The sequence below is a fragment of the Hippopotamus amphibius genome, chromosome 5 (assembly GCF_030028045.1).
Source record: "Hippopotamus amphibius kiboko isolate mHipAmp2 chromosome 5, mHipAmp2.hap2, whole genome shotgun sequence".
Taxonomy (NCBI): domain Eukaryota; kingdom Metazoa; phylum Chordata; class Mammalia; order Artiodactyla; family Hippopotamidae; genus Hippopotamus; species Hippopotamus amphibius.
The window spans coordinates 43,644,669-43,670,332 of NC_080190.1; the positions used below are offsets into that span (position 1 = coordinate 43,644,669).

Consider the following 25,664-nt stretch of genomic DNA (forward strand, 5'->3'; position numbering starts at 1 on the left):
AAAAATGTCACATAATAGGAGTCGAACAAAACTTATGAAATGATGCATTCATTGTAGGGCTCTGAATCTACATTAATATACTTACAATGACAATTATCAAGCAAGACTTTGCCTATATTTTGGAATTGTGTTTTTGTCTATGCAGACTTATATCTTCTAAAGTATTAAAACTGGAGAGTAAAATAAACAATTACACTTGTATTCAAAGTGGGGATTTCCAGTATAAAATTTATTCCATGTGTGAGATGGAAAAAACAAAGTAATTACTTGATGGTCCAGTGTAACTTTCATTAGGATAGAAAGATGGTACTTAGTTGATGCCTTTAGGAATTTAACAAGTTGAGCTCTAAGACATAAGAACAACTATAACTACTGAAATTTCTACCTAAAGTATAAATTTTTATTTTCTTTGTCTAAAACAAAGAGGAAAGACATATATAAAACTAGTGACAGTTCACCAGATATATTCCCTCTTGATTTCTATTTAAAATTTTTATATTTCGCTTACAAGCTATAGGCTAAATTTAGATGATTTATGCATAGCAATTAGGAATAAAACTGATAATGAATTTTTCTAAATTTTAATACACAAACATCTTTTATATTATTGATAAACTTAATGGAAAATATAACTTTCAACAATGAAATAGTAACTAAATTCACACCAGATAAAACTTTGTAGGCATTTACTTAACCTTCTTTTGCTGAAACTAATGAGAATTTGTTAGAGATAAACATTATTTTTAAGAATCTATGATAAAATTATAATTAAGGAGATGATATAATAATGTGAACAAGCAAAACTAAAGACTACTGTAAACATTTGTGGGAACAATGAAATGTCTTACAAAAGTCAACAACTCAAGATTTATTTCCATTATAAAGAAGGGAGGAGAAAACACAATGAGAAATAAATAGAATAAGACAGCAATTGAAAAAAGTAAAAGATTTATCAAATGCATAAGCATACTAGTAAGATAAAAGCAAGCCAGAATAAAGGATGTTCTTATAAGAAAACAGATGTCTACATCTTATAGCACCTGAGATTTATTTTGGAATACCATAATGTCTGTCATCTCCTACATTTCTGGGTACATAACATTTTACTTTGGTAGTATTTCTTCTTACCAAATACATAGGATTCAAGGAAATAACAGAACATATGATATCATTTTTTTAGCTTATTTGTAACAGTCTGCTGTTTTCCTGGAACACTCATATAAAACTATGATCGAAAAGTAAATGTAATCTCAATAAAAGTCCTTAAAAAAAAGTAAATGTAAAACTTAACATGATAAACAAACTGTTGGTTTAAGTTGAATATCTAACTTTCATGCCCATATAGTCCCATTGAAAAATAGATTGAAATTACTTACTTTTCAAATAAATGTAGACAAATAATGCTACTTCGTAGTTAAGAAAATTAAGGTAAATCTATAATATGAGTTAGTAATGATGAGATTAATAATCTTTTAAATTAAAAATGAGGAAAAACCAGCATTTCATTGAGTTTAGAGTAAAAGAAAGAAATCTTCTTTAATGTTCAAATTTGCCTCCATTTGAAGCTTATGGTCAACAAGAGTTGTCCACTTAAAACAGGAAAAGCAACATTACAGTGAAGTAGACTGACTGTGAGATTGGTTTTCAATTCCCTCAACAACATTATGCAAATTCTCCTGGTTTTGTTCAGATGTCATTTCCATATTTGTTGTCTCTGAAGAGCAACTCATTTGAAGTTTTGAGAGGTGTGCTGGTGGATTATTTTTTTCTATTTGACTGTACATGTTAGCTACTGACTTTTCAAGTTCTGCTAAGTTTTTTATATGCTTGAGGATGCCTTTTGGTTCCCTTTGAGGATTTGCATTACACACTGTGCTTGATGTTGACAGTGGTATCATAGTGGATTTCATTTCCTTGGCTGGTGTCATATTAACAGTGTGTTTAATAGCTGGTGTAAACACACACTTGGTGGATGGAACTGAAGTTGAAGGAGGCAGTGAAGAAGGAAGAGGAGGAGATGGTGGAGGAAAAGAGGGAAGGGAAGGTAGAAAAGGTGGAGGAGAAGTAGAGGGAGGAGGAGGGGGAACAGAAAGTGGAAGAAGTGGAGGAGGAGGAAGAGGAGGAAGCTTAGAAGAAGGGGAAGGAGGAAGACTGGAAAGAACAAAAGGAGTAAGGATAAGAGGTGTAGGAGGAGGAGGAGAAGAAGGAGGAGGAGGAGGACGAGAAGGAGGAGGAGGAGGAGGACAGGAAGGAGGAGGAGGAGGGGAAGGAGGAGAAGGAGAGATTTTTACTGGATGGGGAAGATTTTTGAAAATATCCCTTTTGGTTTCAAAAGTCATCATACAAGTGGGTGTCTCTCTACTAAGGAGTGCAGAGTTTAAAATGCAAGGCATCGAGGGAGAAAGTTCCAAGGAACAGTCAGCAGGAGAAACAACAACATTAGGTTCTGATCTGAGTTCCACAGTTCTTGAAACAGTTGGCAAAGTGGAGAATGAGGAGTGAGACCAAGGAGAAGAAAGTGAAGAGTCTGAAGATAGAGATTGCGACTGTTCTGTTCCTTGTATCATCAATGATTCACTTTGCCTTATTTCCTCTTTTTCCGTTATATGCGCTTCTTCAGCTGTAAGCAAGGGACTACTATTACTACTTTTGTTTGGATTGGTTCCAGTGCTTTCATTTTCAGCTTTCTGCCTGTTGCTTTGCCATTGCTTTAGAGCTATGGTTTCTGATCTATTGGGAAGTTCCCACATTGGTCTCCGAGGTAAGCAGAGTGGCCGATTCCACATTCTCTGAATCTTTTCTCTTGGGTGCCTCAGAAACTCATTCTTGGCATGTGTTTTGGGTAAAAACGACTCTACAAAATCTGTTCTTGGTAAAAAGTCTGAATTTGTTGGTCTTTGATCTGTGTATTCCTTGTAAATGGTACTATGGGTACTTAAGGCATCCTCATCAGACATCAGTGTGAATTCTCTTGCAGACTTGGGCCAGCTGTTCTTAAGAGATCCATCTACATGACTCTGCTTGTGAGCCTCAATAGTATTGGAAGAAAAGTGCTGATGTTTCCTGTCTTCTGAGACTGATTTATTTTCCCTGCTTTGTTGGAAATGGTAGAGAAGGAAAAGACTTGAAAAAAAGAAGATAATGAAATGTAAGGAAACAGGCTGTGACATAGCTTTCATGAGAAAGATGTTTTTATGGTTCTCATTACTACTTCAAAATATAAAAGGCCAAATAACACTAATCTACTGAAGCAAGCCATTACTTTGATCTTTCTGTTCTCAAAAGGGCAAGGCAGGAAAAGCTAGAGAGCTGTGAGTAGCATGAGAAATTTTCATTTTTTAAAAAGTATGTCAATCTGCATACTGATTTTTAAAATTTTATTTTATTTTTTTAGTTTCCATGACCACACGTAACACTTCTCTCATGTATAAATCACAATTCTCCAAATTGCATACCAGTATGTTGGCTCGTGGTTTCATACTCTTTGCCTTGGTTAAGGAAGCTCAGAGCTGTTTTGAGGGAAGGATACTTAGCTGTATCTGATTTAGGACCTGTCCATTATCTCTCATTTTAGTAATTCTGTCCTGGAGCTAAAAGTACTCTCCTATCTGAGATAAAGCTTGCAAAAGAATACAGAAAGAGATTTTCTGTTCTCTAGATTAAGAGAATTAAAGTCCCCAAGGACAGATGGGAGGGTTTCCCTCATAGAGTTCTAAATCACAATTGAAAAATTCAATTTAAGAATCTTAACAGAGATTATTTTCTTTCATTTCAATTTTAGGCTTAATTTAAAAAAAACACTCTAAGTATTATAAAGAAGAAGAGGGGCTTTTGGTGTTTCTTTTGAACATGATATGGATCAAATTTTAGTCAAGACTCACTTTAATGAAAAGATATACTAATATAGTTTTGATATCACTGAAATATTTGCTCAGACATGGTTGGAGTCATAATGACTGTGAGTCATAAATAAAACTGAATAAGTCAAAGAGCACAAATAAATGTTTCTAATGAAAGTATTGGGACCCTTCCCCCAGAAAGAGACTTGTGGTTTTAAATACTCTCTAATTAGATTTTTCTCTCTAGCTCAGAGTAACAGATTTATTTTCATTATTATTTAATATTTACCTATATAGTAGAAATGAAATAAAAGGGAAATTTTTGAATAAAAATTAAAAGCCACATTGAAAATTTAGGATGAGAGGTGAGACAATACAATGACATAGAAAGCCAAAGTTATTGTGTTGTTTGGCAAAAAATACAAACGGCAAGAGAGAATTCTCACAGGTGGTCAGGATTTCCTGAATAATTCAGCAAGTGGAGACAACTTGGACTAAACAAACAGCAACCACTTTTCAAAACCTTAAAAAGTAGTTTTTAAAAATCAGGGTTCACATTATATAGCAGTTGTTTCTGTGTAGATCTATTCTTAGTCTTATTTTTCTTGGAAAGAATTATGTATACAATGATACCACATCATTTTTGATGGAAAGATATCTATAAATATTTTTAGTAAGTTAAAAACAAGGAGAATTATAAAACTCCTTTGGGTAGGCACAGGTACTATCAGTGGGAATGTTTCTTTAAACTCATGCAGTTTCCAGATATCAAGAGGAAATGAGGTGTAGAAGAAATAACTTTCTTTTTAAAAGTAAATGACTGTACAGTAAAAGATGAAGATCACTGTATATAAAGTAAAACATCAGTTAATCTATTCTATTGCATCTTTTTTTTTCTAATGCCCTTGTATTAGAATGATATTATTTACTTACTTATGCCTATGTATCCACAGGTGAGAGAGAGAAAACATGTGATAGAAAAAAAAAAGTTTTAACTATAGTTAAATTGAGATGATTATGAAAATATTAACAGGAACTTGCTTTAAACACTTAATACTCATTTCTAAAAAAAGAAAATGCATGTATCTTATATTTTCTTTGTATTTATTCATATGAATAAATTTAATAATGCTTTAGATAAAATCATATGGCATTTATTTGGTTGTCTTATCCCACAAAATTACACCTATCTCCTATACATAGGTAAAATTCACCTTTATTAAACATGGATGACTTCAATTCTAAAACAGAAATTGTAAATGAGATTCTGAGAATTGCTTCTATGTCCTCAGTGAAAAATTAGTCCACATTTATTTATACAGAAGACATAAGTATAGTTTAGGAGGAATATGCAAGTACTATGATAACACTTACAGAGTAATTGTTGAATCTAAATGAAGTTATTAATTATTTTGTGAAGCCATTTTCTCAAAATGATGTAAAAAATATATGATAATACTTCATTTGGCGATAGCTTATTTTCTAGTAATTTATGACTAGAATCCTTGTAAAAAGTTTTTGCATAGATAATTTAAACATTTGTCAAAGATACTTAAATGTGCAGAACTTAAAACACTTCCATACATACATATTAGAATTGCAAAATCTTCTGCTATCTACCACAATTTTTCAAATAAAAATAGTCCCTAAGTGTTGCTATTTGAAAAGTATCACCATCAAACTATATTGATTCCAGATGATGTTATAATATATATATATTAATATATATCCCTCACTAATTTCAAATAAAACACATTCAACTTTACACATAAATCTTTTTTAGTTCAAACATGTTTTGCTAAATGTGGTTAACACAGTCAGAGAGAATTAAATCTTATTGGCTCAATTCCTACATTCACCAATAATTCATAAAAAGACCATCATCTTCAACTTATGAAAAAATATTTAAAGCATGACTCCTGTGTTACATTATTACTCTAGAAGTAGCATGTCAGGCATTAAGTTCTTTTAAATTCAATTTTAGCATGAAAATATATATTAAAATCAGTTTTAACATTTTAAAAACTATTTTAAATATGTCCTTGTATAATAGTATTAATACAGCTAATACTATTGATACACATGTTTAAAAGGTTTTCCCATTAAAAGGTAAATTTCATAATTTTTGAGGCTTGCTTTATTCCTACTAGTAAATGCTACAAATGTAACACAATAGAATGTGTTTCAGTTCCTCACTTCCACCAAATTCCAGTTAATAAATGTTTTCCTGGACTTAATTTAGTCATATTCAAAATTTTATAATATTGTTGGTTGCTCTGCATTTCATATCAATATAGTTAGTCTTGAATTTTTTTTTTAATATAGACAAGTTAAATATCTCCAAAAGGAATCAGGGTTGAGGGTAGTATCATTATAGAAACGATAAAGCTATGAAGTCTTTTAGCAATAATTTAAAAGTCTTTTTCAAAAATGATGGTTTAATATTGCTTAGAGATTCCACATAGTACAGGAGAAATACTAACTTATAATAGCAGTCTCGTTGAAAGGAATATAATGAAAAGAATATTCCTAAGTGGTAAGATATTTAATATTAATTCTTTATTTTCATTCAGATTTTAATTACTCTATTTTATAACATCTTAAAATAGTATCTTCGAAAAGTCCATTATTTTAGACCATAGAATTGGTTTTTGATTACCAAATAGGAGTTGGCTTTTGGTACCAAATTAGGAATTACTATTTTATGATTGTGCATTATTTTCCTCATTTTTTATGAGAAAGTACATTTTCAGAATTAATTTTTCATTTGGGGGAAATGCTTGATTATAAAGGTTTACAAATTAAAGATAATACTCAAGCTATTCATCTGCAAATGTCTCTTCAAATTGAATACTTCTTTCCTGTTACTTCAGGTTTTTTTTTAAAATGTTCTTTTGTTGTTGGTTGGTTATTACTTTTCAATTTAACTTTTCTTGGGTTCTCATCTTAACAATTTTCTTTTTTAAAAAATGTAATAAAGTAGGCTGCAAACAGTATTTCCACATCAAGCTGGAATTAAATACTCACCACACAGCACCCATCAAAACCCATGTACTTCTAAAAGTTCCTGAAAGATCTACTTACATCGTGCTGTCCCCAAGTTCTTCATAAAGATGCGCACCCGGAGGTGGTGGGGGCGGCGGGGGCATGGCCACCGGTGCTGCGGCAGGCGCTGCTGGTTTAGCCGCAGGTAGGGCGGATTGGATTCGGGCTGTCTTGGTGCACTCAGCTTGGCGTCTTTGGTAAAGTAAGGATGTTTGTAAAACTCATTTTAGAAATCATATACTTATCAAAATAGGCTACCTTTCAATAATAAAGTCCAGTTATCAAAGGAGCTCACTTAAAAATTTTTACACAAATATTTGAACTTGTTAAATGATAAGATTACAAAAGCATCCCCACAGAGTATTGCTTACATATAACCCCTTCTTCTTAGTTCGTTAAAATATTTAGTCTTTGAAAAATGCATAGAATTTAGTAGAAAATTTTTCATATTAAGTTAAACGATAATATTAAAGGAAGGAGGCAAAATGTTTGTAACAAATGTGATTGATAATTGGCAGTTGTTTAATGGATCTCTTTCAAAACGTGAGGCATGTAGAAGATACATAATTTTCCTTTATTACTGGTCTTTCATTTATTTAAAGAAAAGTTATTTAAAAATGATTTTAAACATTTTTGACATTAGTTTACAGGGGCTGTGTAGATGTGTGCATTTAAGAGGGAGAGTGGTTAGCTTTTATTTCCTTTGGATTCCTAGGAATGCCTGTGATTCCTGCATTGGAGCTAGGTTGTTCTTTTTTACTTTCCTGGATACTGATTGTTAATTCTTGCCTCAAAACCAGGATCCCAAAGGGTAGAGGCTATCAGGGCAAACTGTCTTTTTCACATTTCTTCCACTTGTATCCAATTATCTAAAACTAGCTCAATTCTATATACACAAAACCACAAAGGAATTTGAACTAAAAAGTAGTTCAAATACAAAATACAAATATAAAATAGACAAATAATACATGGTTCTTGGCAGGCTGACTACTTTATCAGCATTATCTAGTTTTTTTTCTCTTCATATCACATAAAATCATATGCAAAATATTAGTAATTATACTTACACTTTAAACCTGTTTGGGAAAGCAATGAATAAGAAAAAAAAAAAAAAGCTACATGAGAAATACTGCATTCACAATATTTTAACGTCTAATTTAATCTAAATTATGAATAATTTACAGGTTAAACTCATCTATGACACAGACTTAATGATATTGTAGGGAAACTAGATAATTCAATTCAGAAAGTGAAATTGGTGAACACTTTATTATTACTGTCACAGTCCTACAAGCTGTTAAAACATTCATTGCAGGAAAACAAAGAAATTAACTAAATGGAATAAGAAAAATTGGATTAAAACATGCATATGTGAATTTCAACTGTAATAGAAAAATGGAATATTAAAGATGATCTGATCTTTATAAATGGCTTTTTGGTTTACTGTGCTTGAAGAATATTAAAGGAATGGAGTCCGGCAGCAAGCCCTGATTACACTCTTGGCCTCACTTTGAAGCCAAAGCTAGAATTGGAAGGTGCCACTCCTGGGTAATGAGTTTATGACACTCTTTTTCATATTTGTCTTTTAGTTTTCCATGCATAGCAAATTTCAGGCACAATATGAAAGAATAAGCATTCATTCCAATCTATTTATAAGCAGAATACAAACGCACAAAAGTTCGATTTTAAAATACTATAATTGTACTTTGAAACATCTTTATTTCTGTTAACCTATAAAAAAGAATAACTAAGACTCATTTATAGAGTGTCAAGCTGATTACTGAACTAAAAAATGATTAAATAATGCATCTTTACAACGTTCAAATATTAAGCATCTTAATTTTTTGTTAAACTCAGACCATTTAGCATAACATCCAGGGTGTTTCAGTTTTCATACTGCATTGTGTGCCAAATATAAGAAATTTTCTTACTGATTTTAATATAGCAAAATATGATAAATATATATAATAGTTGAATGAAAGATAATAACTGTAATACAGACTATATTTAACATGAAAATTAATATTGCATTGATGGCTTAATCTAAAAAAATTGTCCATTATTGTTTGTGCATAGGCTGATCTATTAAGCACACACTGAACTCCAATATATCAACCTAAATGTTATATTTGCATCTTCACATTGCTTTTGTGATGGGAAATATTCCTATAGTATCTTCATGCAGAGGGTACTTTTCAACTTTCAGGTTGGAATTACCTTACCTTATTTAATTCAATAGAAATTTTCAGTGTTATAGAACAAAGGTAACAGTGTAAGAATATATAAAGATGTTTTTAGTCCTTTCCCTGTAGGTATTTTAAATGATCAGTAGCCTTTCTACCATTATTTTTTACTGTTTGTTATGTCAAGTAATTTACATGACTTATGATTCCTGTCTGTTATTTATTTTCATTTTGTGGCACCCTCAGAGCTACCTCTCTTCTTAACCTATTCCACAATTTTTTCACCAATCATCATCAATAGGGATATACTTAAAAAGTGTAGCCTTCTATTGCAAAGGTTCCCCATACCAAGTGTCAAATAAAAAAACTAGCTCGCTAGACTATTTTAAATATAAAATATTTTAAATATAATATATAATTATTTTTAAATAATATATAATTTTAAATAAATTAGCTAAAATTTACTTGACTACACTGAATAGCCTAAACAAGAAAAATACAGATATTTTAAATGGATGTATTTGCCTGTAGGAATCAGAAAAATGTAAGGCCTGTACAGCCAAAATATACTGTTAGATATTACAATATAGGCTCTAGCAAGGCTACCCAGGAAAGAAGATACCACATGGAAAATTACATAAGGTGTGCTATGATTTTGAAATGATTTCTTTCAAACATTTTAATAATCTGCATAGAGGTAAATTTAACAATATGGATAAAAACCTAGCATGACAATGTAGCTTAGGTTACAGACCCTCCTTTGGTACTGGGGGTATCTGTATATGGCATTCCACTGCCTTTGCCCCAAGATACCTCATACCTTTTCTCCCAAAGCTCTTAACCTGATGAATAGCATAAACAAAACTACAGGAGGTAATCTAATATTCCTAGCAGATAAGAATATCTTAGGAGCACAGGAACATTGAACTATGTGTGAAAAATGCATTGAATGTTTGTATTGTTTTCCCTTAAAGGAAGGTCATTTGGTACAAGAAAAATACAGCACTTCCAGAATGGCTGCACCATTCATATTTTACAACTACAAAGCCATTTTACCAGAGACAGTTTTTGAATAATGCCTTTTGTGTTTTTTTTTGGATAATGCCTTCTTGAGGAACTATTCATGATCAGTGTGTAAGAATACTTACTGTCGGTAGCTGACCAAAACCACCAAGATGGCAGGAATACAGCAGAGGATGATGATGAAGGCCAGAGCCAGCAAGGCCCCCTCTGTATAGCCTAGACTTTCTCCTCTCTTTTTAATGCTGCTCACTGCCTCTGGAGTCCGGATCTCCAGAATGCGTCCTCCTTCTCCATAATATGGCTGAAAGTCTTTATTGATATCGAGCAGTTTGCCATCTAAAAATCTTTATTGTCAGATAAACAGTAAAATCAATGACATTAACAGAGAAAGGCCTTTTTTAAAAAAAAAAAATTTTGTAATATCTTTTAATATTTTCTTTAATTATAACATAAGCTGAGTTAGAAGTCTTATTTTGAATAAGAAAAGCATATATAAGAAGCAAGAGCAATAAAAAGAGTAACACCTCTATGTTTACATATGAAAGATACTAACAATGACCTTTACTTAATATGCTTATGGACTTGGGAAAAGTAATTACCAATGACATTGAAATGTATATTATGTACAGATTGTTTACATTAAGTTATTCAGGTGGGATAAAATATAATATTCTAAATTATATGGTATATTGGACTTCTCTGGTGGCACAGTGGTTGAGAACCTACCTGCCAATGCAGGGGACATGGGTTCGAACACTAGCCCGGGAAGATCCCACCTGCCTCGGAGCAACTAAGCCTGTGTGCCACAACTACTGAAGCCCATGTGCCTAGAGCCCATGCTCCACTACAAGAGAAACCACTGCAATGAGAAGCTTGTGCACCTCAAAGAAGAGAATCCCCCACTCACTGCAACTAGAGAAAGCCTGCACACAGCAATGAAGACCCAATGCAGCCAAAAATTAATTAATTCATTAATTTAAAAAATTAATTATATGGTATGGTTTAAAAATATATTCCTGAATTTTATATCCTTTGGTTCTCAGAATAATCCTGTAAAATAGAACCTTAATACTGATTTACTGTGGACCACAAAGCTACATAGTTATGGAAATAAATCTGAGATACCAACCCAAGGCTTCATAGTGTATATTTGTGTTTCAACACATCACCTTAAATATCGACACTGAAACCTCAAACTAAAATATTTTTATGGGCAAAGAGTGAACAAATGAAAAGGTTTTTTTTTCCTCCTAGAAAGAGAAAACTAATTGAATGATACAAGCAGTAAATCATTGTAGTCAGGATGACAGGAATTAGTGGTCAATTTAATCTAGTAGTTCTGGCAAACCCTTTAAATAATGCATTTCCAACTATGAACACTGTATTGGGGAAGAAAATTAAGGAATAATTGTTACTTAATTTTATTAGATTGAACAAATTTGTTAGATATTTTATGCTGTAATTAGCAGGTAATTTTTTTTTCAAAATTCTGCGGGAATATTTCAATGATCCTTTACAAATCCTATAATATCGATGCAACAATTATGTTCTTAAAACCACAAAGCCACAATATGTCTTAGGCATTTTTTTTTGAATTTTTTAAGAGTTTTATCTATAAAGGTGAAATGTTTTACTATAGAAAACTGAAAAACACAAAATAGTTCAAAAGGCAAAATTACTCAAATGTCCACAATGCAAAGATAAACCATTGCTAATACTTTGGTGACTCAAGTCTAATCCTTTTTTTTTTTTTGCTATTAATAAACATTTTTATATACTTGTAATTACACAGCATATAGAAAGTGAAAATATTATTTTAGAAATACATGTCTTAATATAAAATACCATACTTAAGCTGAAGATGTGGAAAATACAAAGAAATGTGAAAGAAAATATTTAAACAGCCCAAAATTTCACCATCAAATGGTACTGAAGAATGCTATGCATGTGCTTTTTACAGGCTATTTCATCCCTTTTGACACTTCTTATTCTAATTTTCCAAGGGATCATGCTGACTTTAAATCTAGTTAAACACACTGTTCATAGCTTCCATACATAAAAAAATAAAGGGATGCCTGATATCACATATGAATTCCATTGGATAGTTTATTAATCTTTCAATTTAGGAAATCTAATGGCTCAGATAACTCAAATTTAGCTTTAAAGCTACATGGTTTTTATTCAAGTTTTCATGCTATATAACACAAGGCAGTTAGGATCCCTCTTTTTGTTTTTTGCAAATATGCTTTTGTAGACAAAAAATATACTTTTTATATCAATTTTCCTAGGCCATTATCAGACATGTTAAGGGATACAATAAAGGTTTATCCATTGTTCCAAGTACTAGATTGGAATATAATTGTAAAACACTTTGAATTGTTTATCGGGTAGAGTTAGAAATCCCAAATGAAGTACAGATTAAGAGTTATGTCACAGAACTGTATTATTAGAAATTGGGAAGGATCAGAAGTAGAGGAAGATCATTAATTTCAGGGAAAAATTATTCCTGTCATGCAGATCCACAGATCACAATTCTATTGGATTCTTACTGGATTCTATTTGATATCCACACCACCTAAAGGGAGATTTATTAGTCTTTTTATACTACAATAACTCCATTATTTAGATCTTTATTTTGGTTTGTTTCTCAGTTTAGGTTATTGTAATTGTTTACTAGAAGAGTGAATCACTTTTGAACCCATAACTGATCTAGAATATCTTTCTTTTTTGCTGGATATATGTGAAACAACTTGCCTAGGCAAAAATTCTTGAGTCATAACATTTTTCTTAAAATAACGTGGATTTGATCCCATTGATTTTTGGCATTTTTATTATGTACATGAGATATACAAGGCTTATCTAATTTTTGTTCCTTTATGATCAAGTGATTTTTATTTTTGTTTCAATAGCTTTAAAACCTACTCAGGTACTTTTCGAGGACACATGAGGACACAGGACAACATTTTCATTGACTTTGCCTGTAATGTAATGAAAATCTTTTAATTACATTTTCAGTTTTTGTTTCTGTGACAGCTACAATTTTTACCTCAGAGGTACATGCAATTACCAGGTTGTATCTTGATTGCTTCTAAATTTATTTTGACCTCTTTTATGGTTTTTTTTCCTTAATATGCTATGAGCTTCTTATGTTTATACTTCATTTTGCCAATTTATTTTTCATATGCTTTTCCATTCCAGGCAAGGTTGAATCCACGTAGTTAATGGATTTTAGGATATTTTCACCCTAAGGTGGAAAAATTAGCCCCAATAAACTTCAGGCCTTTTCTGATTTCAGAACTAAGAAGTCTACTGTCTCCTAACATCCATGTCAATCCTTGAAGATGAAATCTAATTGACCTTCTCTGGAATGTACACTAACCCACACCTAGTCAATGTGACCAGAGGAAAGGCGTACTCCAAACGGCCTGAGGGGAAAGCATTTCATCAAAGCTGACCCAGGTCGGAAAGGATCAATCTTCACTATTCTTTTCTGGAGCATTTTTTACCAGAAACAGGTAAGGATTCAGAGCATGTAAAACACATACACTAGTTGTCTTACATGGTCTTGTTTTCTACTGAAAATATTGAACTGTTTTCCAATGGTTTCTATAAGACAATTATTTCCAGAGATATAGTCTACCTATGAGTCATCAGGGTGTTACTTCTTTTATTTTGTTCTTCAGTATTACTGATCCCATTTTTACCCTTTCTTACTTATTTAAGAGAGGAGTTAAAGCTGTCAGATTCAACATCGATGAAGAAATGTGATTTTCTCTTTATTCTCATCCATAGTCTACTTAGCTGCTGGTAAAAATCCTTTGTAAGTCTAAGGGTGAGGTGAACAGATCCCTTCCTAGTAGGGAAGGGACAACATTGATTATTATTGCTCTATTTTCCTGAGATGAGATAAATTCCTAAGTTGATTCCATGTCTTCTGATTCACTCAACGGATGGAGCACATGCAAACATGCATCCCTGCCTCCACTTACTTGTATGGAACACAACTTTCAAAGTACAACGTGTAATCACAGACCACCTTGCATTCTACCTTGATGATTTCAGTGTTGCAGGGTACACATGGATGTAGAAATAAAGGGGAGGATAAGCAGGAGAATGTATTCCGTACTTCACAAAAGCCCACACCTAAACAGTGGAGAGGCAATTGCCTGTTTCCTTGGTCAGTAAATAATGTGGGTCTCTGAAATAGGTTGCAGAGTGGGCAATGGCCAACATATCTGCCCACATCCATTCCACTTGGATAAGGTTGCTCTGCTTAATAAAGGAAACCGGGGTGGACCACTATTTCCTCTATACCGTGCCACAATTATTTTAACTAGATTCTAAGATTTAGTTTTCCAATTATTTGAATTTTCAGTATTTTGAATTTTTTCTGGCTTTCTGGCTTTGAAAGAAGTTTTATCAGAGCTTGTAATTAGATTCATTTTAAATTATGTGGTTTTTAACCTCGTATTTTAAAATGCAGTTTGTAGATTATATCAGCTTTCTCTACCTTCTTCTTTATCTCTCATTTACTACCTGGACAGACTAATGTTAAGCAGACTAGACAGATAAAAAAAGCTAAACAAGCTAAAATTGTATTTGCTTATTTTTAAATTTAATTATTTGGTTTTAAGATACCATGGTCTGTTTCTGCTCAGGAGGCAGAAATCCACAAGAGAATGTGGCATCCACCCTAATGACAGGAAAGTCATGTAACATTAAAATGATAAATTTTTTTGCAAGCAAAAAACCAAATTCCAAAGTGACAATTTCTTCCAATGGTGGGATGAGACCATGTATTGTTTCACCTTTCTCAGAACAAGGTAAAAGTAGACGCCATAAATTCAAATAAAACAAATCAGCTAAAATTTTAATAATTGCTTAAAAGCTAAGTGTGTATCAGCATGTAAGGTAAGAATAAGTGGGGTTTCACACTCACTCGCAAATCTTTTCCATGGACCACCATAAAATAGATTGGGTACACGGCAGAGGACCAGAGAAATCCTCTTCATAGTGCAGGGATATAGGAAGTAATCTACTAAGGCTGGGGTGCTCTGTAATTCCCTGGATCTGTATATCATACAAAGCAAGAGCCATATATAGAGAGAGGGAGGAAGTACTCCCAACCCCAAGGCTCAAGTGAAGGTCCACTGCTTCCGGAGAAGAGTATGAGCAAAATCCACCCCATCTGAGAGAAGAGAAGGAGCTCTCTTGGGCCTAAGGCCCTGCAAAGTAGAGGTCTGCTATTGATTGAGGAGGGGCAGGGAACTCTCTTACATCCAAGAATTTCCACAAATACAGAGTATGGATGTCATGGGTGGGAGCAGAAGAAAGCTGAGAAAGCCCCACTTCAAGTCCAAGGCACTCGGGCTAGACAAGGAAAACAGAGAAACCCCCTACCTCTCCTTGTCCCACCCCCACCTTAAGGGCAGAACCAAGCAACAAGCAAGAGCTATTTACTACATCGGGAGAGTTAAGAGAATGGAGAGAAACCCCTTCTGTGTCCCAGGAATTCAGGAACTGCTGAAAGATAAAGAAAGCAATAGAATTGGACACAGAGATAATATCCAATATAACTGGATAGCTCTCCAATATCTGGACAGTTCCCAGATATTGGAACTGTCACATAGGATTTTAATATAACTCTGATTAATATTTTACAGGATCTAATGTAAGGCGGAAAACATGCATGAAATAATGGAGAAATTCAGTAAAGTGCTGGAAACTGTAAGAACCAAATGGAAATGCAGGAATTTTTTTTAAAAGATATAAAAATAAAGAATTCCTTCAATGTGTTTATCAATACACTAACACATGAGTCAGTGAACTTAAAAAACAGGACAACAGAAATTATCCAAACTAAAAAAAAGAAAAGACAAGAATGTTGGGGGAAAGGAGAAGAACAAGAACAAAGTGTCTAAAAGCTATGAGAAAAAAACAAATTTTAATTGGAGTCCCAGTAAAGGAATAAAGACAAAATAGGGTACAAGAAATATTTGAAGATATATTGTCTGAGAATATTCCAGAAATGAAAACAACAAGAACAAAAACCCCCAAACAAACAAAAAATGCAGATTAAGGATGCTCGAAGAACCACGAGAAGAATAAAAGCAAGGTAAAAGTAATATGCATTTACTGCAGAAAATCTAAGCAATTCAGATAACCCAAAATAAGAAAAATCAAAATACTCATAACCTTGTGAAACAAAATATGTAATTAATGAGTATTAAAGTCATTCCAGTCTTCTCTATGCATTTTTAAGGTTTTAGAATTTTTTTTAAATAGTTAAATAAATTTTTAAAAATTGAAGTGAACTCCTTGGAGGAAGTATCTTTTTTGGTTTCTAATTCTTTGCCCTGAAAATTCTAATATTCTCGAAAGCTTAGATTTTAGGATAAGCAAAAATTGAGAGGATAATCCTATTTCCAATGGTCTGGGCATTAGGCAACAATCTTAATGTTCTAGTATATTTGTTCAGTGTTAAAACTAAATATACAAAAACTTTTACAACTTCAGAATAGATAATAATATCTGTGCATAATCAGCCTTGCATTATGAAATATATTTATATAATTTCACTAAAAAATATTTCAAGGAACAATTCTCAGGTTTAAATTAGACCAGAGTTTCTTGGCTACTAGTTCAAGGTGAAGACTGCTAAGGCAAAATTTTTAATACTTCATGGCTATTCCATCCTCTCCTCAATATAATTAAAAAAAATTTATAGTTATTCTATATTTTTTCCTTTCTTCTTGGCTATAATAGTTATTCAATTGAATTTAGAGCTCTACTCTTCACAATATAAACTAGGTTTGGGAAAACTTCTTTAGAATGAAGAATGTTTATCTTGTACTTTATAATGTTGGTTGAAACCAAATTTGCTTCAGTTTCCAAATCTTTTATCTTTAAAATTCTTCCAAGTACAATTCAAATTATAGTCATCATTATTTTACTCTTTAGAGCCAGGCTTTCAGCCTAAAGAAAACATATATTTTTAAATTTAGGAAAATACTTTAAATTCAATCTATCATCGTATTTTAAAATAAAACCAATGTATGTAAAAAAGAATGCAGACGGATTTAAATAAATGTTAATAATGACAATTAATAGAAGTAATATATAAATTATTTTTAAATTATGTATCTAAATAATTTTTTAAATTAATAAAGTCAGCAATTATTGGCTTAGTAGACCTAAATGCTGCTTCATTTGGATGGTGATTCTAAAGCCTGAGAAGAAGCCATTGTTTCAGTCATCTGTATTTCCTCACAGTGATTAGTATACTATTTTGCATATGATCCAAATATCTATTATATATAAATTGATTATATATACCTAATTATTAACACAATAACTATGGCATTTTGAAAATTTAAGTTGATACTAAATGACTATTTCATTGTTGCTAAAATAGGAGTAGTGAAATTTTGTTGATGAACAGATACAAAGTAAAACTAAATTTAGAATTTATGAGTTTTAATAAATCGGTAAATATATTTTACTAAATAAAAACATGCACCCATATATGGATATATATGCAAATTTGTATATGCACATATTTATTTATATACTGTTTATTACATATAGAGACAAAGAAAAACTAAATTCTGAAATAATGGAGTTTTGTATATATATGTGTGTGTATATATATCTATACACACACAATCTCTGAATATTTAGAATATATACATATGATTATATTTCAATATGTATTTTTAGTAAAAAATGTGTTTTACTTTAGATAAGAATTACATGCCAAGAATCCTTGGACACTAGGTGTCACTAAAGTAAAGGAGAAACTAACAACAACAATAAAAGCTGTTCTAGAATAACTTCCAAAGGAGACTGTAGCAGCGTTTTGTTTAAGATTCTGTGTTTTCCTTATTTTTAGGATTTAAAACTCAAATGTTCAAATTCACACCAGGATGAAATGTCACACGGACCTAGGTGGAAGTGAGTATACCCTCTACTCTCCACCCCCAAGTCAAGGGAAAAATCAGATACTAATTTCTGCCTCTTCAGTAAGACCTTGAAGAAAGCCAGGCTTGTTCTTAAAATTCAAGCCTACTGACATCATTGCAGGCAAATTGCCACTTTAAGAAGGAATCTATGCTCTGCTTTCATAGAGCCAGGGTCTTGGAATACAAGTGGAAGCCAATGCAAGGTTACCTCAGAAAACTGCTCCTTGCTTTTAAGCATAATGAATCCTCTGACATCTCAAGGAGAACAGATCCTCTGAAGTCACTTTATCTCACACTTAGACTTGAAAATTCTATACCCTAGGTATTGTTTCTTAGTTTTTTTTTTCTTTTTTGCTTACATGTCACTTTTAAGAACAATTTGGTGGGTTTTATACTTCAAGTATGTACTTATAGCCTTAAATCAGGATTATCTATGGGTGATATTGTAACCATAGAGCTGTTACAGACAAGTACTCACTTAAAAAGCTCATTTCTGTCAATGGCTCTGTTGGTTTGAGGGTCGATTGCATAGACAGTCAAGTCACACTTGGTGTAATCTTCTAGAGAAAAGGCATCACCATGCCGGCGAGCACCGATGGACTCTACCACAACCTTGGCCCCAGGAATTTGCTCCTGAACATAGCGATCCAAAATCCTATAAATCAAACAAAGCACAAACATTACATTCTGACAGGCTCGCTGGGGGAAAAAATCACCCTCAACTTGAAATGACATTTAATAAATGAAAAATGATGACAGCCTGGTTTTTGCTAATGTTTACTGAATATAAACCCTTGAAAACATTTCTCTGTATATTTAGAGCATTTAACTCCCAATGATGCTAGAAGCTGAATAAGGTAGAAAGAGGTCATCAACCATGTCCTATTTAAGTCTAGACTTTTAAAATTTATGATACCATTTGAGCTTTTACATTGCTCATGAGAAATGCCTACTATGTTGTACAAATAAAGTTGTCTGTGCTTTATAGGAGCCATGGGGTCTGAGAACTCTTCAGTTCTTATGGTTGGTGTTATAAATTACACCTTCCACCAGATTTCGTGATACACAGCATATAGCTATATGTCAAGGTGCAAGAGCAGGATACCTGTTTTCCTAAGTGTATAAAGATCCTTAGAGCATCATAACAGTGGGAGAATGTAGAGATATTTTACTTTTACCAGATTTACCAGGTTAAGATAAAAATATTGCATGCAAGTCTCAGAAGCTATTTAGGAGAATACAAACAACTAAAAGATACATCATTTAGTACAGAATCAGTAATATTCAATAGTAAAAAAAAATGGTAACCCATAGATAATTTTATGTAAAGTACAATTTTTTTCTAATTAGATAACTTGATTTTAATTGAAAGTACAAATTATTGCCAAATAAATATTTATCTGTACTGCCACAAATGGCAATTTCCTTAATGTTCTTTTCCTTATTAAAAACTATATATTATTAATCCTTGAAGATTAACATTAGAATGCATATTATTAAATATTTATGGACATTTATATGTAAATGAATTCATTTTAATAACTATACATGGCAAATATTTTAACATTTATCTATAGTTCCTTCTGGAGTCCAAGCTATGAGGCATTTTGGGGGAGGGAGGAGTAATGTATTCTGAAGACCTTTGATACAACAGCAAATAACTTTTACTTCAGGTGTCAGAATTGACCTGCTTTCTGCTCTATTAAAAAAAGAAATGTTGCCTTCAGAGTCTGGTGTGTGCTTTCTTGTTGAAAGAATAAACAGAATATGAAACTTTGGAGGAAATGGCTGAATCATTGAGCACAAGTCTATGGTGTGCCCACCAGGGGACACAGCCAATGTAAATAAAGTGTTCTCTTGTTTACTTTTGAATTGGCATAGAGCAGCATGGTTGAAGTTCCTCTTATTGAAGTACTGCTCATTTTTTCCTTTTCTCTCATTATCATTTTTTTTTCCTTAGAGAGATTTTAGGAAGAAATATCTGTTATGATAAAGCAAAATGTGTTCATATTTGAATTCCTTTTCTACCTTTTTCTGATAAACATATGTAAAACTAAATTCCTTTTAAAATATGAACACATTTTATAAAAATTAATCTTTCCGCTTATCATCTATGTCTATATTCCTAAGCATTTCTACAATGTCTGTCTCCATTACATATATATGTATATACATTACATTACATGTATACATATGTATGCATTACATACATATATGATATTCATCAAGAATGGATTTTTAGCCCCTGATCTTCATATGTGCATAAGCAAATGGTTGCTTCCAAAAATTTTTTTTACCTCATATTTTTAAAAAACATAACTCTCTATTTACTTACTTTGAATTGGCTCATATAAACTAATGCCAATGTGTAAATTGCCCTTATGTTTATTTCACTTTTATTTATTAACATACAAAGCCAGTTCACACATATATTTTGGAATCAAATGTCATGCAGATTTATAACACGTATCAATAATTTCATCAAGAACAAATATGTCTCTTCAGTCTACCAGCCTAAAGTATTTGCATGCTACTAGGTCATTGTCAGTTTATGGTATTACAATATTTTGCTTAAACACTTTAATAAAAGAAATTCTATAATTTATAATTTATATATGTGTGTATGCATACACACATACAGAGGGAGAGAGAGAAGGATCTATAATATTGTTTATCAATCTGTAATATCTGTATTATACACATATACTGTATAAAGGGAGATGTCTGTGATGTTTATATAATGTTAACAGTGGCCTGAATCTAAATTCTTGGAAGCAGTATGTCAATTGAAATTATACATAGTGTAATCAAATATATGGCAGTATAGTATTTAATTATGGCAAAATTTCTCAAAACAAAGAATTGTTTGATCTTCCAAGAAGGAAATACAGTGCAAATGAATTGGTATAGTAATTATAATCATTAAATAAAAGTTAAATTTTCCTTTAGGGTTTATTGTTCTACTTTATTTTAAAAGATCTGTAAATACTCATAATATTTAGTAATATATTATATGATCTTTAGACAAAGTTTCAAAAACTCTAAGGAAATATGTTAATATAATTATATATATGTATACATACATATGTTTATATATAAATATATGTATATAAAACGTTTTACTGTGCTACCACCTGATAACTAATTAATTGAAATTTAAACTAGATTCTAATTTAAATTAAAAATAGTAATCTAAATAGCTCCCTTACAATAAATGTTGCAAGGCATATTTAACCAAATTTTTTTTTTCTAAGCAAAACGCTTTTTTTTAAATCACAAAGAGTACCAATAAACAACTGGCTCAGTCAACTAATTTATTATCATACCAAGTTATTTTTGGTTGATTTCTGTAAACTTTAATTTACAACATCACTTATCCAGTAACCTATATGTACATTTTCAATTAGTTTTAATCAGAAATAGCATTGCAAAAAAAATAAGTGTAGAGTCTTTACTGAAATAGTTTTATAATTAAAACAAGTCTTTGCTTATGGCTGATTTGACTTTTATTTTTTCACACTAAAATTATTACATCAACCATCTTCTTGATTACCTATTTGTATGGATGACCCAAACAAAGACTACCATTAGGTGAGAGTTTCCGGCCTTGTGTGCTAGAGCAGCTCACTCCCAAGAAAAAAATGGTTGGGTTTTTAATTAGGTTTGCCTTCTAAGAAGCACTGTCCACAGGGAGTTGTTAGGACTCCAGCCTGCTGCAGGCCCACAGATATAGATTCTAATTAAACTTCCACCATTGGCTATCTTTGTCTTTGTGGAAATTACTCAACCTCTCAAAGTTTTAGGGAACTCTTCTGTACAATGGGGTAAATAATCATGTCTACATCAAAGATCTCTGTGAGAAGCTGATCAGATAATACCTATTAAGTGCACAAAACCCAACAAAGAAAAAGTGTGCCACAAATGTTAGCTGTTTGCTGTGGTGGTTGTAGAAACTCCTCAGATTTCATGATTATAAACCCTACTTAGCCTTTTGTTGAAACAAATGCTTTATATTTAACTAGAAACATAGGGAGCTCCCACTTCAAGTACCTGTCAATATTTTTTCAAAACCTGGCTAAAAGAATCAATAGGCACTGCTGATGGCCAGAGGGATATGCAGCACAGCACAGACTTTCTTAATATTGTGAACTTTTTCCCTCTGTTAATACAGACTTGTAGAGACTCTACCCAGACCATATCCTCAGCAACGTTCCAGGTTCCACAGAACATTCTGTTCATGACATTAGGAGATATCCTCTCTAGGATGTCCCACAGGATAAAAACATTTTTCTCCAATCTGGCATTTCACTCAGAAACAGTTTTGCCTTTCCACCAGAAGTGGTTTGGTTTTTTGAATTTTGTAACTGATTCTTTTCTTTTCTTCTGTTGGCTTGCTTCTTTCACTTTGGCCTTAAAATGATGAAAATCAAGTTTGTTTCCTACTCTCTAGTAACTCTGAAGGGTGTTGTAGCATCCTTATGACTAGTCTTACTTTGACTCCTTCCGCAATGTCTCTCTATTCTGTTTGCCATATTTTTCTGACATGTGAAATGTATTTTACCTTGTTTCATTGTATGAATCATTGTAAGCTGCCTTAAGTTCTCCTTGAATCATGTCAAACATTAAAAAAAGAAAAAAATATGGGTGGCCTCTATTACAACTTAGGCATAAGTGAAAGTATCTAAAATACCATTTGTGTTGCTGCTGATACATGGAATTTTCTTACATAAACATGTGGTTGAATTTATTTCTCAAGTTAAAAAAACAGCAGCACAAAAAGGTAAATTGGGTAGAAGTTGGAGAAAAGTTAAGAGAACTATAAATATAATTAAGAGAATAGAGGCACTGGCCATTGCTGATCAGGTATCTGAATTGAGTGGCTGCACAAGAAAATAATATTTTTAACTTGTACCATGGGTTGGGACTAATTATAAAAGATAATAAGCCATTCTATTTGGCAAAACTTCTGGACCATAATACATAAAAGAATATGAGAAAACTATGTATTTTGGAAATCTTTATAAAGCAACTGTGATTCAAATATTTTAGTGGAATCATATATCATGATCTTACTTTTATCTTGCAGCTGCTTTCTAGTTGTTTTCTACTTGGTGCAAGCAAAAGCTCTGAAAAATAAATTGAACTGAATGATATGATATTTGTGAAAAATAAAACAGAGATTATAACACTTTACCTTTATTCTGCTTCCCTCTTCAATTTCTCTAAATGTGTTTCCAAATATACTTTTAATGAAAAGATAATAAGAGGATGGGAAATGCCTTTTTTCACTGTTTTGTTAATGGATTTTACATTTGGAATATAAATAACCACTGTCCCTCAAGTCACCGCATAGAATATACTGTATAACTTAATGTTTTCCTTTTGTATGTTTTAAAATATTTATTCAAATTCTTCTAAAATATGTAGCACAAATCATAAGTTAAAATAAAAATATTATAGCCAATATCCCAGTACCTTCATTATAATTCTCTTATGAATTCAATTTATTTTTTATTTTCACAATCTCATTCAATATATTCTTTGTTTGCTATTTTCTTAAGTAGGATACTTATTTTAAAAAAAAATTTAATGTTTGTATTTTTCTTACAGGGCAAAGACAATGTAAAAATGTCTCTATCTGCTGTAAAACCAAAAAGGTAGGGTTTTTTAAATTGGTCTTCCATTAAACTATATTTATATTCAGTTAAGAAAGATTCTACTTATGTCTTCTTACAAACAACAGCAACTGCTCAAATATATCAAGCACTATTTTTAAATAAAAGTAAAATTAAAATGTCATCAATGGAATTATAAAAAGCACTACATTTCTTTATTTTTTGCTTTTTTTTTCATTGTTTCTGAAAAAAAAGCAAAAAAAAAAAAAGGATAGAAAAATATTGAATCTGATAAAATATACCATCTAAATGTAACAGCTAAACTGTTATATATATATGTTGCTGAGAAAAATGGAAGAGGGGCACAATTATGTATTTAAATTTTTCTATATCATATATATCAGATGGCAAATATTAACTGAGAAAGCTTATTTATTATCCTTCAACACTTTTTTATTTCTCACAATGGAAACTGGTACAGTTTTGATAAACATTCAGAAATCTGTTAACTAATTAATGGTGAGTACGGCCATTAAAATATGAAATAAACCTTTTGAAAGCAAACACATCAGTATATATGACCCTTCATTGAATCAATATACAGTGGAATTTTTAAAAGAGTAAAATCTAGTTGACAATTTGCTTTTGGTAATTTCTGCAAAGTGCATGAGTAACAATATCAGACACTATTTTGTACAAGTCAAATTGTATTCTGGGCTATCTTAATTTTTTAAAAAAACTATGGCCTCTTATAATTGGTTGAAAGTAAGTACTTCTTGGAAAAACAGGAAGTTATTTCTTTCTCTAACAAAATAAAGCTCCAAACTATTTCAGAAAAACAGTAGATGCATCCCCTTTGTGTCACAACAATGAATCACCTAGACTTTGAATAAAACCAAATTACATTTATCTTTTTAAAAAGAATCATGACTTATACCTTGATTATTAAGAAGTAGGATTTCATTTTATATTGAGCTTATGTTTTATTTTATGACTGGCTTCAATTTATTTTACAACTATTACATGCCTATTACAGAAAATGTTATTTTCAAAAGCTGTGCTATTGAAATGTCTGTGCTTTATTATCTGATACAATTAGATCATTTAAGGTCATTCTCTGTTAATAACCTCTTCAGCTTCAACTACATCTTTGTATTAAGGATACTTGAACAAAATTGGCATGTGATTGGAAATATTTATAGCAATTCAATTTAGAGTACAGCAGATAAGAAAAACTATACAACTAAATTCTCAATACAATAATATATTTCACATGTCCTAGCTGGGCTTACACTTTTTTTTTAAACAGATTTTCATTCTTTTGATACGATAGCACCATTCTTGATACATATAATATACTCAGTTCACATAGAATAAATGAGACAAAAGAAAATAATTTAAACATAGGGCTAGAAAAGTGATTGTGAGTAATAGATATTGGAGTTTTAATACATTACCAAGTTGGGAAATCAGCAGGGTGATGATGAGAGAGGGAGCTGACATCTGGGGTCTTTATTGATGTAAATCAAATATTGCCAAATAAATTCAATCCTCTCCAAGAACACAATACCCTTACTTTTGCATGTATAATTTTATCAAACTCTTCAGGGTCCAAGTATGGCAAATATTTTTATTTTGTTTCTTTGCTCAGACCCAACACCTAGGAGTCATTACTGTTTCTTACCTTTTCTCTTACATTCTATCCATAACAAATTCTGTAGGTTGTATCTTCAAAAATAAACCCTTAACTTAATCCTTCTCTATGTCCACACCTACTATCAGTCCAAGCCATACTGATCTCTCTCCAGGACTACTGCTGTAGACTCATAACCAGTCTCCTGATCTCCTACTCAACAACCTTTTAAAACTTAAGGTAGGATGTTATTTCTCTGTGCAAAATATTTAAAGCAATGCTGTCCAAAAGATATACAATGCAGGACTTCCCTAGTGCTGCAGTGGTTAAGAATCTGCCTGCCAATGCAGGGGACATGGGTTTGA

The 25,664-nt window shown here is 31.8% G+C and overlaps 1 protein-coding gene across 17 annotated transcripts in view; it reads right to left on the minus strand.

The window, feature by feature from the left end:
* PCDH15 (protocadherin related 15) overlaps positions 1–25,664 on the minus strand; it is a 764,244-nt gene that overhangs the window by 15,684 nt on the left and 722,896 nt on the right. For 4 of the 17 annotated variants that reach the window (XM_057735532.1, XM_057735535.1, XM_057735528.1 and 1 more), the window contains 6 exons: positions 18,530–18,706; positions 10,216–10,434; positions 7,952–7,960; positions 6,924–7,076; positions 4,773–4,778; positions 1,611–3,123 (listed from right to left, as the gene is read on the minus strand). In XM_057735532.1, the coding sequence (XP_057591515.1) occupies positions 1,611–3,123; positions 4,773–4,778; positions 6,924–7,076; positions 7,952–7,960; positions 10,216–10,434; positions 18,530–18,706 (2,077 nt within the window). Of the gene's footprint in view, positions 1–1,610; positions 3,124–4,772; positions 4,779–6,923; positions 7,077–7,951; positions 7,961–10,215; positions 10,435–18,529; positions 18,707–25,664 lie in introns of those variants that run through there. The other 13 variants (XM_057735542.1, XM_057735543.1, XM_057735537.1 and 10 more) reach the window with 5 other exon arrangements.